General features: G+C 34.5%; 1 protein-coding gene across 2 annotated transcripts in view; it reads left to right on the top strand.

The window, feature by feature from the left end:
• wdr90 (WD repeat domain 90) overlaps positions 1-17601 on the top strand; it is a 65946-nt gene extending 48345 nt beyond the window's left edge. For both annotated transcript variants that reach the window (XM_039775164.1, XM_039775163.1), the window contains exons 33-43: positions 162-352; positions 2751-2919; positions 3077-3188; positions 5842-6019; positions 6877-6999; positions 7344-7524; positions 9027-9157; positions 11030-11173; positions 12866-12985; positions 13546-13630; positions 16806-17601. In XM_039775164.1, coding sequence (XP_039631098.1) covers positions 162-352; positions 2751-2919; positions 3077-3188; positions 5842-6019; positions 6877-6999; positions 7344-7524; positions 9027-9157; positions 11030-11173; positions 12866-12985; positions 13546-13630; positions 16806-16963 — 1592 coding nt within the window. In that variant the 3' untranslated portion in view covers positions 16964-17601. The remainder of the gene's footprint in view (positions 1-161; positions 353-2750; positions 2920-3076; positions 3189-5841; positions 6020-6876; positions 7000-7343; positions 7525-9026; positions 9158-11029; positions 11174-12865; positions 12986-13545; positions 13631-16805) is intronic.
• Positions 17602-18355: the final 754 nt, after the last annotated feature.

Genomic DNA, 18355 nt, shown 5'->3' with positions numbered 1-18355 from the left:
GGCCCTAGGTTGCTATAAATGAAAGTCTTAAGTGCTGTTCATGTTCTTTTTATCTTATTATTTTGTAATGAATTTTATGTTTTACTCATTTTTTTGTACACATTGATTTTCTGAAAATTGTGAAAGCTACTGATATTTATATACTTCTTTTGCATTTTCAGGAGATTACAGGGACTTATCAATTGCTTTGTGGGCAACTAGTACTTACCAGCTGTTGGCTACTGCCTCCCTCTCTGTGCCTATTCATGACTTAAGTTTCAATCCTGTCTCTGACAGCAAGTTTGCTTGTGCTGGAAGTGGCTTCAGCTTTTTCTGTCTTATTAAACAGCAGGGTAAAGATGTGGAACTTGAGGTGAGGTTGTAACATCCTAAATTATTTTTCTTGTGTCAAATAAATTTAGCATTAATTGCTTTTCTACATCCGATTATATGCAACATAGTCACGTTTAAGCATTTTATTTACAGCAGGGCTGTGCCTTAAATTCTAAACCAGTAAATGTACTGCACTGCAGTATTGCAAATATATAGACTTCATGAATATGTCCACTGTTGTTTGAATGCAGATATTGATCAATATATTTTAAACATGGCAGAGTTTTTGATTGCTGTTGGCATTTCGTGTTTATAGTGCATCACAGTGGTGAGCTGCAGTGTGCAGATTATGTAACCTTATTTGTGTGTGGTTTACTTTTTTCTGTGTCCGTAAATCAGTAACTATAATAATCACCACAGACCTAATAAAAGTAGATGAATGCTACAGAAGTTTTGTTTAAGGAAGTAAGCGTGAGTGTGTATGTCTGTGTGTGTGTGTGTGTATCTATATATCTATATACAGTATATATCTATATATATCTATATAGATATATATATATATCTCTCTCTCTCTCTCTCTCTCTCTCTCAAGCATCTGTAGTCTGAGTGTGCTTTTCTGAATGTAGAATAAAAGAAAACACTGAGCTAATTTAATTAGCTGGTATTATTTATCAGGTGTTGTCACTGATTAGGAATCTGGTTGGAACAAAAACCTGCAGCCACAGTGTGCCCCCACGACTGAGGCTGGGGAAACACTGATCTAGATCATTGCAGTTCTAGAATCACACAGGGTATACTTTTTACTTTTTCTTCTTTTATGCCGATGACAATCTTACTGTACCCAAGTTACCTAAAATTATTGATGCGAGTAATGCAAAAATAGCTGCATTATTTAAAAAAAAAAAAAAATTGTGTCCTGTTTTTCATGGTGAATGACCAGTCGGTTGCACAATGGATAAATGTGTAATGTTACATATGGCTTCTGTTTAAGTCAACTTACCACTCATAGTATTAGTCAAGCCCATATATATTTCTGTAATTTTTGTAATGTCTTTGGGTCATAGACAAGAATGGTAATAGAGATGCAAATTCCAAGGAAGACCGTCAACTCTTTTCTCTGTACAGTGGAAAAACCTATTTTCCCCCCTTGCAAACATCTTACTTTGGCCAGAGGTAGTTAAATGGCCTTAAGACACCTATTATATTTGTGAATACTGGCACCTCTCAGTCATAAACTTAACTAAAAGCTAGTTACCCATGAAAACCGGAATCCAAAAATATCTTGTGGGTGCACTACAAACGTAAGAGAGAGAGAGACTGACTTTCCTCATGGCATTTCTTTAATAAATTTCCTTCGGTTGAATGCCTGCTATATGTGGAACTCTAAACATTAAGGTCGTTCTTATTTTTTAAAGGAAGGGATAATTGCACTCATTGGGCTAAGCTTTTATTTTACAAAGCACTTTAGCGTCTGCCAGTACAGCAGACTACAGAGCCAAACTCAAAATTACTTTGCAAAACGGAGTATTTATAATGCAAGGAGACACTCTTTTAATAAATAAAACATCCATCCATCCATTTTCCAACCCGCTGGAGCCAATCCCAGCCAACACAGGGCACAAGGCAGGAACCAATCCTGGGCAGGGTGCCAACCCACTGCAGGACACACACAAACGCACCAAGAACACACTAATAAATAAAACAAGTTCTTATTATATGCTTTCCTTATCTACATAGTTTTTGAAGTTATTTATTACACTTACCATGAAGCTTTTTTTAATTATTATTATAAACAACTCAATAGGTGCTTAGTTTGAATTTGTGTGTTTTTTAGTTTTTATGTTTCACAGTCACAATAGTTACAAAGTGACCTTTAAATATAATTTGTATTGAACTGTGCAGACATGGGAAATAATGCTTTTTCTCTTGCGGCTAGTGTAGTACTGCTTGTTTTTGAATAAGTATAGCAGGAATACACCACTTGTCTAAGAAGATGCATTAACAATATAAGGTTGTAGGAGAATGGATGTGATTTGACAGAATGTGGGTAAAGAAAAGCATGTAATTTCATATACTTTTAAAAGTTGGGCGCTTCTAAAAAGAAATAAAAATTAGTAAATATTAATTCTGCCCTTCATTTTCTCTAGTCTAAAATGTGTTAAAGGGAAATTGCCACTAATTAAGCAAGATATTTGAGGTTGGAATGTAAAAAAGATGTATCACATAGCTTTATAAATATTAAAAGTAAATATAGTTATGCTAAAGAAGGTGTACTAAAGTAAATTGGCTCACTGTTTGTTTTGCGTTAGTGGAATTTTGTGTTCTCCATACTTCACAGCTCCTTTAGATTTCCTTTCCAACGTCTCCATTTTTTTTTTTTTTTTATTAAAGAAACTGTGTGCATATCACTCTTAATTTCTTCCTGTGGTTCATTGTAGATGCATGAAGTAACAGTTCCAGAGGAGATGGGAAAGGTGGAGCAAACTGCTCTTTGTTACAGTTGCAATTCTATTTTGTACACATCAACCAATAATGGAAAGATCTGTGCCTGGGACCTTGATACAAATCGCTGCTTCATGACTTGGGATGGTGATGAAGGAGAAATTGGTAATTACAAAACCGAAATTTCCAGTGTATCACTTTAATAGCTGGGGCATATGCTGCTGTACTTTGGAAAAGCTTGGAAATGGTTTGAGCTGTGTACAGTTACTGGGGAATTTTGTGCACTCATCAGCAAGAAATGAGCATCATCTTCTCACTTTAGGAGTTCTTTTGTGCCGTGGCAACCGTCTACTGAGTGGTAGCAATTCTAGGAGGATTCGCCTTTGGTCCGTGGCAGCAGTACATGCAATGCGAGATCAGAGCTCTGAAACCAGGTGAGATTACCAAACAAAAATGTATTTTATGCTTCTGGCTGTGTCCTTCCATTTAATTTACATTTGAAGCATGCTAGAGGGCACTATTTTGCAGGTCTGACTATGCAAAACTCCATTATCTCAGAGTGTGGCTGTGATCCAGATATTCTTACAGTAAATCTTCTTATACCTGACATATCGCTTTTTTACTCCTAACCCTGAAAAAGGGCAAGGAAGTAGGTGCTGTCTGTTTGCATTTTGGTTGTATGCCTTAGGGTATTGTACCATTTTTATATAACAAGATGTATACTCCCCACCCCCACTATCACTGGTATAACTGACAGTAAAAAAAGAAAAGGAAAAAGTAACGCTCTCAATCTTTTCTTAACCTGCCAATACAAACATCCATATATGTCATTTCTTCTCACTCCTGCCTCAGTTTGACTTAATGTGGCATGCTTCAAAAAGAAAAGTGGAAATATGAGATATTTATCATGTTCCTTAACTGGTATGAGTTTGAAGAGACTTTATTTTTATTAAAGTTCCAAATGTATTAACTATGTAAATGGCATTTGGCACTGCAACAAGATATGAACTTTTCCAAACTGATTATAAAATAATGGCTAAACGGTAAATAATAATAAATTGTAATTACAGAGTTATCCTAATGTTTTCTAGAATTAATTTTGTGAAATAAAGTTGAAGCTCAAATATATTGTCTAAAGTACACATAGCACATTGAAATTCATACTTGGATATCTTCCACAAATGACAGTAGTGGCATAAATTCAACCAGAAAAAAAGCATAATTAAATTGGGAAATGCAAGTACTACTGGATGCAGTAGTTTCAATAGCTCTTCTGTAGGGAGTCAAGTATGAGGTATGTTGGTTTAATGGTGCTTCCCAAAGACATATCTATTTGTCCTCTTGTATGCTTATGTAACTTGACAGACTGTGTTGCACAAAATAAATAGTTTAGAGATCTCATCAGGTTTTCAAGGTTGCCTAGCATTGACTTTTATTGCAGAAGTATTTTTTCTTTGCAGATTAGCAGGAAAAATCTAATTTACTGTACTTGCCTTTCCTGTCAGTTTATCTGTGGACAGACACTGAGAACTGCATAGATATTAATAAATATAAAATACTACAGTCAGTCTAGTTTATGTTCCCCAATGGTGAATCAGTTAAGATAAGGAGAATATTGGGTGGACAAAAGGAAAATGAAAACTGCATTAGGGTTTAGTCTTGAGATGTAAATTTTCAGAGGCCCTTGATTATTCAGGGAAAAGTCAAATTCTAGCTAATCTAGGCATGCTGGCCTTTTAGCTTCACTTAGGCATTGTACAGTGTAATTTGGTGCAAGGTATTGTTCAGGATTATAGTTGATTTATTTCACTTGCCAGTATAGTTTGTCCCTGTTGATATCACTATCTACCATAAACTCTGAAATCTCATTTCAATGCCAATAGTAATTTGGAGCAATAATGCTTCAAGCCACAGTAAAATGCAAAGAACAGAAATGTTAGTATTAGTCTGTTATAATTACAGGATCTCAGACACAGAACAATGTTTAAAAAATGGTAGGCAGATACTAAAATAGTATGAGCTGCCACACCTGTAGCTTTAAATAGAGCACACTATATAGAAGAGCAGTAGCTCATCTTTTTTCTTTCACACATTTAAGCAAAAGTAATGTCTCTTAATAATGTTTGGAGCAGTTTCTTCCAACACAAAACATGCATTTGCTTTTTCTATTTGTCTTTCCTTAGTTGGCTTCTGGTTTTGTTAAACGAATACTCCTACAACAAACTAATATTTCGTATTTGTTACTTCCTTTGTGTACTTTATATTGATAGGATGCCAGTGGAAAAAAAAATTAATCTCATGTTTTAATACAGAAGTCTTGACCAATATATGAGGGGGAGAGATGAGTCTTCACATTACAAAGTTGATTCTGTGTGGATGCATTTCATCTGTGTGCACTGCTGTGATTTTCTGGAAGTATTTATCTAACATAGGAAACTTTGGAAAAAATGCACATGTTTTGCCTGTTATGAGCATACAATTAGATGACCTGACATAGACATGTGACAAGAATAATGTAAAATGTTTTCATGGGTAATTCGTATTTGCTGTGGTCTAAAGTTGATCTTCATAGATGTCCATTCTATAAGAAAGTTTATCTCCATTCTCCAGAAACACATGAGATTACACTTTTTTTTTTTTTTTTTTCTTTTTCAGCCATCAGTAACAAAACCGCATGATATAAATAACATATAAAAAATATTTTGGATGGAGTATTCCTTTGTCAAGTTTGGCATGTATCTACATGGAGTAGATGACACAATTATCTACAAGCATAAAAGTGTAACACATTATTTTGAGTAAATTTACAATATTAAAAACCAGCAAAGAATCTGGGGAAAAAAACAACCAGATTTCTTGTTTTGAAATGTTTTAAAGGAACTTGATAGCAATTGTATTCAAAAGTGCAATAAGCCACAGTTTTATTGGAAAGTAATAGTTTGTTGCTCTTAGCTTGCTTTTTTAAATTTTGTTTTCTCTGACTGATATATCATGGATCTTGTAAATCGGAACAATGTTTTCAAGCAGTTACTTATGAACAAAGCCCAAGTCAATACTGAATTTACCAGTATTGCCTTCTCTTCTTAGTCACAGAAATGCCTCAGTTCTGCTGGAACAGGAGATGTCATTGGATTCCACAGTGGTTTGTGCAGCCTTTGATGATGTTCTGGATATGGGGATAGTAGGAACCACAGCTGGTACATTGTGGTACATAAACTGGATTGAAAACACTAGTATTCGATTGATCAGTGGACACAAGAACAAGGTCAGTCAATCCTGTACTTTAGCAGTGATCAATGCATTTAAAGTCAATGATAACATATTGGAAGCACAATGGAAACGTCCTAATTTCATTTTTGTAATCTTCTGACAGTCCTCTAACCATCTTGATTGTATCAGTTAGATGTCAGAATACAAACCTGTATTGTTGCTAGCCTTAATGTTGGTGTCTTACAGCCATTTTAATGTCCAGAAGTTCTGTAGCACCCATTCTAAAAACTTTACTAGTGTTTCTTGCTCCCTTCCTGACATATAGCAGAGTAAACTATAATGGTTTGTTACCTGCTTTTCTAGTGATTACAATAACTGGCACATTGACTTGGGAACACAAAATATAATTCTGAGACGTCATTTATAAATGTTAAGTTGGCGAAATCTTACATCCTCTATATCTTAATTGGATAGTAATGTGTTAAAATGTCATTTATTCTGCAAGGAACATTTGAATATTTTTTTAAATTCATTATACCTGTTTTAAAATACTCATATTGTTTCTTCACCAAACATTTTCTGTTTTAATAGTCATGAGGGAACACTAAAGATTGGACTCTCATGCCATGTATTTCTCAGAATTGGTAGGGAGTGGTGTTAATTTGATTTATTTATTAGCATAATGTGTGTATTACTTTATCAAGTTTACAGTTGTATCTTTGTTTGAATTGTGTTATTGTTTTTCACAGTACAAAAAGTATAAAAAAAGAAAAAAGGTATAGCGTAACTTTAGCTTTACTTTAAATTAGTTCCTTCATCTGTCACTTTAAGTTATTGAGACCAGTCCTGCTTTTGTGGGGACAGAAGTTTGAAATTGTGCTTTTATTTGCATGTGCTTTTCTTTCTGTTCAGGTAAATGATGTTGCCTTCAGTCAAGATGAAACTTACTTTGCTACATGTGCAGAAGATGGAAGTGTGCGAGTCTGGTCAGCTGCCACCATTGAACTAGTGGTACAGTTTCAGGTGCTAAATCAGGTAAGAAATTGCCTACAAGATTGTCCATGTTGTCATTCTCAAAGTTAAAGCAACTGTTTGACATGATATCAACACTTACTGTAAAATATGGGAACAATCACAGAGAAGTGTGTTGTCATTTTTATTAGAGAAGACAACAGAGGAACTATGGAAGAAGGTGTTTTATTCGCTACATTAATAAATTATAGTATATTTTAAATTGATATGTGAAATTGCATGTTTACTTTTTAAAAATTTGTGAGGTTTATGTACAAGTGCAGGTGTTACATTTTAAAAATATGAAGTGTTAAAAGGTCTTAATTACATAACAGATTTTATTATTTGTTTTGCTTGTTTATCTGCAGAGCTGTCTGTGCATATCCTGGAGGCCAGCAGTGCATCCCCAGACACACAGAGATAGCAAGCATATTGCAGCTGGTTACAGTGATGGCACTCTTCGTTTATTCAGTATACGGACCATGGAGATGGAAATGAAACTACACCCCCATCAAGATGAGATCACAGCCATCCAGTTCTCGGTTGATGGTAACTCATTTATGACCTTATGATCAAAACTCACGTGACTAGATTCAAGGTGCTTTAGAAATCCACATTATTGAGAAAGAACACTTTGAAATCTTTTGAGTTGAAAAAGATTGTTATGTGCTGTGTGATAGCCACTTGCTAGTGGAGAACTGATTAAGCTTTCAATGGATTTGTTATGATTTGCAAGTGTGCTCAATAAACTGTTTTATGTGAAGGTAAAGGGAACTTCATTTTAGCTTGACTGTTTTAGGTCAAAATGTTTCAGTAGGACTGTTTTTAGCATACATCTGCAGCGGTGAAGGGAGTTAAAAGTTAAGGATAAGTCCATGATATGACAATTAAAGAAAAATGTTATAAGTGAATTACTTTAATTGAGTTTACATGTCCATAGGATCAACTACACTGTCTGTTCTCTTCTTTTAAAAAGTGATTGGCATCATTGCAGTGTTTTAAAATGTCTCTATAGGTAGTGGGTTTTAGCAAAGATGAGACTTTGCTACTGGGGCAATTCTTTATCGCAGTATGTTTTAGCTAGACCAGGGTTCCCCAACTCCATTCTTGGAGAAGAAGTTAATTAGCAGCAAAAACAGTGCACTAATTAAGGGTTAGAATGAAAAACTGCGGCCATTGGGGCCCTCCATGACCGGAGTTGGGGACTCCTGATCTAAACACTTGAGAAACTAGAAGAACTACCAAGTGACTATCAGCGGTAAAAGATACAATGTAAAACACTGTGGTATTTTATTGAAATAATCCCCCTTCCCATTTCATTTCAAATGATTTGACAATTATCTATGAGAGAAAATAAGACCTTATGTACGCATCTTGAGTTAAATTCATTTGCTAATGTGGGACACTGTGCCGTCTTTATTTTATGATGTTTAATGTTTACCAAATTGTTATTATAAAAATTATAGTGAACGAAACACATTTCAAATGTGTTTATGCCATACACAATCTTACATAGTTTGAGAGATTGCACTTTTTTTTTATTTATTTAAATAACATTTATCTTGTAAAATACAGGCTGACGTGGGAGTTGTGGATAATACGCATGGCCTTAAAACTTGATTGGTGTACACACTAGACACTGATATTCAGAGCTCTTTCTTGATTGTCCTTTAACTGTATCTGTACTTAGATGCTAAAAGTAATTAGACTTCAAAGACGTAACATGTCATTACACCTGATGTTTCACACCTTTTTGTAAACACTTTGGTTCTTCATACTAAACATAATTTTCCACTTATGCATTTTGTCCATGTTTTAAAGTCTTTTGGTCTTCTAAGTTATCTATCAAATTTAATTTCATTCTTAGTTGTTGCAGGAATTCTTGTTTGCTAGTACTTTAGGTGATTTTCTGTGTAATCAAAAGGACATGAAGGCTCCCATATTTGAAATTTCTTAACACTGAAACTGGTTATTGAGCCAGCATATTGTTTTATGTTTAAATCAATTTAACCAGGACCTTTTCATTAAAAAAATATTGTCTCTGTTTTCAGGTCAGGTTGTTCTTTCTGGTGGTAAAAATGGCCTTATGGCTGTGAACAGCCATCAAACTGGAATGACTATCCGTCTAATCACTGATCACAGAGGAGCAGCAGTTACTAGTATTCAATGTGCAAGAAAGGGGGTAAGAATTTGTGCAGAGTTGCCAAAAGACAAAAAAGAAATTTAAGATCAGTTTCAGGCTTTTCATTAGAGTGACAAAATGTATGTATTTGTAGTTAAGTGGCATGAAAAGAAACCAATAATGCTTTGTACTAACCTAATGTTCCTAGTACCCACTCTTCATCTAATTTAAAATATTCTGACAAAGCATTAAACTAGTTCCACAAACCTTCATACACCCTTGCTTTCCCACCATTTTGGATACAAGTGAAAACTTATACACCTATTTTGTTAAAGTAAGTGTATATTTATAGCTTAAAACAACTTCTGTGCTCGTAGTGAATGGAAGGGCATGTTTTCTTCATACAGTTTATCTGGAGTATTTCTCTGACATAGTTAAACAATTTTGTAACTAATTAAATATATTGAAAAGCAACAAGTTGGATGTGGAGTGGTATATTTAAGATATGAACCTGGCTTTATCTTCCAAGATAAACTGTGCTATTTTTAGATTATACATTTCTTTAATATTTGACACAGACAGACAGTTTTTTGCCTATTGAAATACTAGAAGTGCAAATCCAGAGCTTAAAGGGAATGAGTTTAGGTCCCAAACTGTTTTTTGGAATTCTAGACCATCATCATTGCACTGATGGTGTTTAAATTTGATCATAAAGGTACTTGCTAACATTTGTTAACTGAGTGTTTACTCATGACAGTTAGAAATCTCAAATTAATATGCTGATCATATTAACTTAAACTGTATGAAAGTGAGCATACTTGCTGAACCAGACACAATATTACTTCTGCATTTAAAGAAGATGCAGAACTATTCTTCATAGTTGATTATGTTCTATTGAATGGCCCCTGGCTGAGGCACTGCATGTGTCCATGAAATAGTCTTTTCTAATATTTTCTAAAAATTATGTAAAAAATAATGTTGTTTAAGAGTAAGCACAATTTGTATTAAATATTACATATTCCTTCTCTTCAGTCTGGATCATTAAAATTTGTTCATTGATTGCAGACATTCTGCATTCACAGTTTGACAAATGGACAGGTAGGGATATAATTATTTTTTTTCCAAGAAAATAGGCTCAAAACAGTAGTAACCCAGACATGTCCATAAATACACTGCATACAGTGTAATCTTTTAAGGTTCTTAACTGAACCACTGACAGTTTTTTCTCTTATTTGATAAAAGCATAATTGACGTAATAGGTAACCCCCATTTAAACTTTGTTCTTAAAACTGTTTGTACAAGAGTGAATGTTTTAGTGTTTAGCCGTAAATTAAAGTTTTCTCAGTTAGTCTATGTGCAGTAAAAGAGCTATGAGAAAACTATTATTGTGTTAATAATGTTGAATTCAATTAAATGTAATTGGGTATTGAGATATGTGCTTCCATGTCCATTCCACAAAGAAAAAATACAATGACAATAGCATATACCTGTACATACTTTTCTTGTAGTTCACATATACCTTTTAAACTTTACTTATGTTAATGTCAATGGCATGTCACCCAAGGAGGCTTGTGTGAACTGTCATTTAATTTCAGGGTTCTAGAATGTTTAGCTCTTTTTTTTGTTAGTCAGTTGACCTGCCTTAATACTATATGAGAAGGACATGACTCTTTGAGTAAGGTTTAGCCCGCAGGTGAATATCACTGTTAGGTAAGACAGCTTACAGTATCAGTCTTGTTTGTCTGTCTGTAATTGGTCTGGGTATTACTAGCTTTACTTTCCAAGTCAAAGGGTTTTTTTTTTTCCATCACTGGTTAATTCTGTACTTTGCTGTTGCAGAATCCAGACTATCTGGGTACATCTTCTGGGCTGTCTGCTGCACTTTAAGCCCTGTAAAATTATTGTTTTTGTTTTTTTTTTTTTTCTTTTTAGTACAATGAATTTGGACTTGAAGGAAGTGAAGTATGGCTGGCTTCGAGCTCAGATCGTCGTGTTAGTATCTGGGTTGCAGACTGGCAGAAGGGTAAATGTGAGCTTCTAGACTGGCTGAGCTTCCCTGCTCCTTCCACTGAAAAGGTAAACTCTTGCATAATAATATGGGATGGACTCTTCTCCTCTTTTCATTGTTCTCTAGACACACTTAAGAGCTACAAGTGATATGTGAATAATATGACCTTGTATAAAACAAACTAGCTTTGTGTTCATTAAGACCCCTATGGGGCCTATGGGTAATCTAAAACTTTATATTGGGTCAACTTCACTTTCGTTTTTGTTCTTAGGTGTACTGCAATGAATGTAACAAGCTAATTTAATGAGAGGCAGTATCATATCTACTGCAAATCAACTTCTAGCACAGTTAACAAACATCAGTTAAACATTTCTAGAAAGGCTTATGCCTCATTTCTGGTAACAAAAGTAATATGCAAATGAATGGTTTTATGATTATGTCTGTGCACCAAATAAAATAAAACACCCTATAGGGAATCATTTGTTTGGATTTGTCAAGGTTTGGTGCACCTTATCTCCTGCAATGGCCTCACTGTCTACAACACTGTTATTCAGGCCTGTGTCTGTTATTGGACTTTACAAAGATAAACTGTACTTTGCTGCTAAAGCTGCTAGAAGCAGTAACATTTACCTTTTCCCAACTGCAGTATTTACAGCTTGTTAAATAATCACGTTGGGTTAATTTTCTAAAAAGCTACCAGAGTCAGAAATACTGTTTAGCAAAATAGCAAGCAACCAGGACTCCTATTTTCTTTTAAAAATGTGTTATCCAGGTCTGATTTGATAGTTATATAATTGTGAGGAATCAAACATGTTTAATTTTTGTTATGTTGTGGGGACTAGCTATGTGTGCACAAGAGCTGAGAACCAATGAACAGTCTCCTGTAGGTACAATGCATACAATGCAGACATAAATAAGGAATGTGAGTGTTTTGGAATGTACAAATAGACAACAGTTTCATCTGTCTTATGTCTGTTGTACTGTGACAGAGTAGAAAAAGAGAAAAAAGGACAGAAACTGAAGCTGAATTTGCTATACCTGGAAAGCCTTTGTACAGCACTGGAGCTGTGAGATAACATTATTGCCTGCCAGAATGTGGTAGTCACAATATTGAAATTTGAAGCTTTGCTGGAAAGTTGTGTAATTTGTCATCCTCTGCGTTTTCCAGTTGTGTAATCTAATATCCACAAGTGACAAGATCTGAAACCTTTGACATTCCCTCCCACTGAAAGTCATGTAGTATGGCAATAGCCTAAACTGAAAATGAGGATAATATTAAGTTTGATCAAGAAACTCTGAATTAAATAATTACATGTTATTAATGTAAAGCAGATGTAACAGCCACTTTGTTTTAGTTTATGTATACATAGCACCTCCTATACAGAGTAACAAGTGCAAAACAGTAAAGAAATTTTTAATATTAAAAAGTGCACGTGACATAGGTTAAAAAAAACAAAAAAAAACAAAAACTTACTTAATTCAAAAATTGTTCATTTTATGGGGCCACTTATTTTTCACATTAGCTGACACATAATTAATAGGTTCAGAGGCTGTCAAACTAAAGCCCCAACTCCCTGTTATTTCTACATTTCCATTTTTAAATTTTGATTCATGAGTTCAACAAGCAAGACCATATGGCTTTTATGGCTATATAAGTTGAAAAGGAGAATATAAAATTAGTTTTCAACTTGAGTGGATGCTGTTTTAAAGGTGTTGACGGGATCTATGAACACATTCATTATTTATTTTCTTTTTTTCAGGAATCTGACTGGTTACCTCCCAGCCTTGCTTTTTTTTCTCCTTCAGACCCTGGAGTGCTTCTCTATGTAGGGTACGGAATGGAGAAAGAGATCACCTTCTACAGCCTTCATGAGAAGCAGGTATACATACTCCATGACTTCAAACTATTACTACTGTAAATTAATCACAAAGTATATTTTGGTTGCACTGTATCAGAGACTTTTGCATCATGTAGATATAGAGCATATTACATTGGCCTTTGCTTGCACTGAGCTGTAGTTCATTGTTGATTGAGATGTCAGAAGAAAGCATTGTTGATTGAGATGTCAGAAGAAAGGTAGCAGTGTGTTGGAGTAAAATGATTATTGTACCAAAGTTCCATTAAAATATAAAACTTTGCACTGTGGCTTTTATGAGAAAAGTGAAGGAAATCTTGCTTAAACCAAATAGCTGTCGTTGAAACTCCATCACACTGTTGTTCTCGGCTTGTATTAATCATTACAGAGTGACTTGCTTCCTTATACATGTAGCCTGGGAATTGATTGAATAGTTTGAAGCTATTTTCTAAGTAGGAAATATTGGTGGTAATACCAAACAGAGAAATGTTAGCTCTACGTTCAGAAATAAATGCAGATTATTTAATATCATCTCATTTTCTATCACTGTCCCCTTATATCTACTGTCTGTCTCTTTATTGTAGATAATCAAGAGTATTGCACTTACCCATTGGTCAACATGTTTAAGCATCTGTCCTAAAGGCAATCTTGTTTCAGTTGGATGCCAAGGTAAGTCTTTACACCTGCCTTTTGTTGTCAAGAGGCTGTATATCCAACATGTGCTAAATAAGACACAAGTGTGTTATGATTTTATGAAAGAGATAAAATTAGAAACGTCACACAAAATATGCAAGGTATAGAATCAATGCATTTTTACAGAGCCATACAGAGATTAAATTAGGGAGCTGGGTTAAACAGGATCCAGTGTTAAATAAGCATAATTAAAATATTTCTGCAAGTAATTCCTCACAATGATATAGCTTCAGATTTGCTCAATCCAGAGTCTCCATCCTGATTGTGGTTATTTCTACTGTCCATGTTAATTTTTTATTCAAACAAATTTAATATTACATAGGACATATGAAAAAAATATAAAATCCAAAGTATTTATTTAAAGTAGAAATAATAAATTAGAAAATTTGTAATTGAGTGGCATGGTGGTACAGTATTAGCACTGCTTCCTGAAAGATCCAGTGCCCTTTGTCTAACTCTTGCAGCTAATTGTTGTCTGTGTGGAGTTTGCATGGTGTTCTCATGTCTGTATGAATCTTCCTCCCACATCTGCATCCTATTTTCTGTTTATTCTTATACATTCTCTATTCTCTACTCTCTTTCTAAACCATGCAATCACATTCTTTTCTGGATATGTTAAGTGAATAATTTTATATATGCTTTTAAAGGTTACTTTCATATTACCAGTGTCAATTTAACACTGACAGTTTTGCTGTGTCACTTCTTTTTATTGTTGGGACAATAAACTCCTGAGTTTATTCCAAATATATTTACATACAATTTTGTATAAGGTTTTCTAAAATCTTTATACTTGTGGCACAGCTACTTTTCATAATCATTCTCCTTCTATGTTTATCATATTTATTACAAGTAACACTAAGGCCATTCAAAATTAATCCCATACCTATGAGAATCCAACACAAGGTCATGGTGGCCCAGGGTAGCACTGGGCAAAAGGGAACCTCTCACAGACCAATTCATCTAACCATCAGTTAATCTAACCTGTATGTCTTTGGAGATCTGGAGGAAAGCCCAGAATTGGCAGAATTGGACCTATTAAATGGCAGCCCTAATCACCATCCCACCACTGTAACAGATTGAATTTAACATTTGTTTCATTAATAAGGTCTGCAGAAACTTGCACCACATTCAGTGGCAAATTTGGGCACAGCAATGGATGGGACTGCTTCCTAGCTTGCACCAAGTGCTGCCAGGATAGGATTTGGTTCCCTCCAACACTGAACTGGATTAAGCAGATTTCTAAATGTATTTGTAATGTGGCAAGGGATGCCCTGTGAGTGACCATACCTGGATCGAATTAAACAATTGATACTCTTTTGTGAAAATTAGACATTTCTAAAGAAAGTGGTAAATATGTGAGAACTCAAATCATCATAAAGAAATTAACAGAAGGTAAGATACTGGATAATCAAACAAACCTTAAAGCATTTTGAACCCTGTCAACCTGGTTGGATGGCTGGTCTGCAAATCAACCATCCAAAAATACACTACATGAGCACTAACAGAAGACCTCCAAATATTTGGCCACAATTTCTCCTTACTAGATTGTACATTTTGACAACACTACAATTCAGACTTAAGCTTCACTGGACTTTTGGCCAGCAATGGATTTATGGTGCAAATGGTTACTATTTCTGAAACAGTCATACAGTAATAACCAGTTCAGAGATTACAAATGATACCAGCAAGTCCTGTGAAATTCTCCCTTGAGCGCCCCCTTATGGTGCTAGTTTACTTTGCTTTCCTGAGCTAGTGAGCCATACATGACTTACAGAACAAATACTGTTTACACTTGAACGTCTGCAGCTGGACTCCACCTTTTCCTTCCTAGAGTCCTCTACCGCTATCCAGTGGATTGAGAAAACACTTAAAACACTCCTTCCTGCCCTCCATAAACTTTCAGCAAAGTGTGGATCATGACAGGTTTGAAACTTTTGTCTCTTACTAGACAATTCTGGCAAGTTTAGCTTTACTAAATATCCTGTTCATGACCTTTATACTTTCACTGGTTGTTTATGCCGGAAAGAGCAATGACTTACATCTTAAAAATGATTCTTGTATATCTTTGCTGGATTAAAGGTCTTTTTCCAAGTTTAGCCAGTCAGTGCCTGATATTCGCCCTACCTGCTAAAATACTTTGTGTATGTGTGTTTGTGTCTTTGTATATAGATGTAAAAGTCAAAAATCACAGTGATGTCCTGATTATTTTCTTCTGCATGCTTCTTTGAAATTAGAAAAGTCAGAGTTTGTCTGATAAGAAAAGGAATGGGATAGGGCTAGCAGCATTTGTTAATTAAATTTTCCACAACTTTATAAAATGTGTGTGTGTGTAACTTGTAACTAAAGTTTCTACCTCCTAAAATTATCTTATTTATCGTCGCAATTTTTATCTTTGCTATTTGAAATTCACATCTTGTGACCGCCATAGAATTTACAGATTATATTTTGTTTTGAATTAAAGGGCACAGAGTCGCATACACAAAGAGAATGTTGAAATCTGCTTTCTATTTAACTGGAAACCAATACAACAGTTTAAGAACAGGCCTTATTTTGTCATACTTGTTCTTATAATGATCCCAGTAGCAGATGGAACATATAGCAATTTAAGCATCCTGTAATAAAGTTGTCTCACTTTGTCATTCTTCCTCTCTGTATAAGGTATAGCATGCTCATAGATGTTAAGCTGACTACTTTAATTAAATACTGTACATGGTAACTTTGCAGTGGCTGAAGGACACATGGAGGGACATAGCAGGTCACATTAATAATGTTACATCATTTTTGTTCCACTGTTTAGAAAAACTGGTCCTTAGTTTTTACTCCCTTCAGTCTGTTCTATAAATTTATCCTACAAAGTCTTAATTTGTTCTTTGGTGCAGATTTTCATATGGCTTCTGTTGTTAATAGAAAAATGTTTTTGTGCTTGATTTTTATTGCCTGCCTGTCTCTTCTTTTTAGTCAGGTAGTTTTGCCTAGTGACCAAAGACTGTAATCTAACAGCAAATGTCCCACAGGTTCAAATCATCAATGACTTATGTCTAATCTTTAGTTATGCAGCTTGAAGTGTACTTTGTGTAAATGGATTTGAGACTAAATTTGCATGTACTGGTGTTATAAAAAAGTAAATATTCTATTTTCCCCCCCATTTTAGAACGTCTCTTGAAGCTAATCAACCCAACAAACGGAAGGTTTCAAGACTTCATTTGCCATAGTGACTCCCTTCATATCTGCAGATTTTCCCCATCAGGCAAACAGCTCTTCACCTCTGCTTATAATGAAATTTTACTCTGGGATGTCCAAGGCTTGTAGCCAGTGGGATTGATGGTTTAAAGGCAATATTCCATATTGGAATTTTTCAAAAGATGCATTATTGGATTTTTGTTATACATACATTTTTACTAAGCTATAACTTTGCCAGTATGTAATGCTGCAGAGAAATTTCTCTCATTTATGAGGTTGACAGAAGCAGGAATTTAAAAAATGACGTGGAATGTTGCTGACAATCATTTTAATCTGTAAAAATGAGACATTGTAAGATTTATTTTCATATTTTATTTTTTTATGAGTTTCTAGCTAACATAGGACCATGAACAAGGTACTTTATAGGTTAGATGCACACAGTTGATTAAAGTGTGTCTTTTCAAGACTGGCATCAAGTTCTAATTCAGTTGGCTCTGACTGTCTCTGAATCTTTGCATTTAAATGACAGATTGGGATAGAAACAGTCAATTGGTTCCAGAGAGCTGTGAACCTGGCTGCAAAGGAAGGTCTGCAAAAGAGCACAGGTTGTACATTTATGCAAAAAATTAAGTCATTTGTATAAAATGTTGAATTTGCCATCTTTCTACTCTTCTTTTAGCTGTATCAGCACACTATGTATAGATTTGATTATTTGCAATATAATTTTTTATATCTTTTAAATCAGTTTTGTAATATGTGCAATTTTTTTAAAGATAAATACACTCTTTGTCTAACACTTCTTTGTTGCATTTCTTTGTTTCAATAGCATCATTTGCATTCATACTGAAACACATTAAAATAAAAAAACAGGTGCATTTAAAAGGATGGTCAACCAAAGAATATGCTTACTAGTGCTGCATTAAACCCATACTGTTCGTGACAAGCAGAATGAAGTAGAAAAAATGCTTAGTTTGTCACCTATTTCTGATTTCCTTCCAGAAGAGAACTTTTGAAATGATGAGCATTTGTTCGGTTTTTTTTAAATTTTTTATTCTTTCATGTTCCTAATAAAACACAGTTTATGTCTATGCTTTTTCTGAAATGCAACTTTTAATAAGATTACACATTCAAAAATAAGTCTAATTTTCCTAACTGCTTACATTTAAAGACTATTTTCATCCCATAAATGTCATACTCTATAGTAAAGATTCTAATTAAAATAAAAATCCTAATTTTGCCAAATATGGCATAACAGTTTTTAAACTCAAAAATTATCTACTAGTGGGGCTTTATGTGTGATAAACTAGAAAACCCATCCAGGGTTGGTTCCTGCATATAGATAAGCAGGCTTAGTGTCAATGTTTTGATGGAGCTCTCTGCTTAACATTTTTGTACTTTTAACTTAATTGTTCTTGCTTTCTTAATTAAGGCTAGAGCTAAAGGGAATGAGACATCAAATTTTGACTCATTTAGTGCAGCATCTGAGGACAAATAAGAGAGGACATGTAACCACACACGTTT

This window comes from Polypterus senegalus, chromosome 13 (assembly GCF_016835505.1).
Source record: "Polypterus senegalus isolate Bchr_013 chromosome 13, ASM1683550v1, whole genome shotgun sequence".
In the NCBI taxonomy this organism is placed as follows: Eukaryota; Metazoa; Chordata; class Cladistia; order Polypteriformes; family Polypteridae; genus Polypterus; species Polypterus senegalus.
This window is presented reverse-complemented; position numbering and strand designations above follow the sequence as displayed.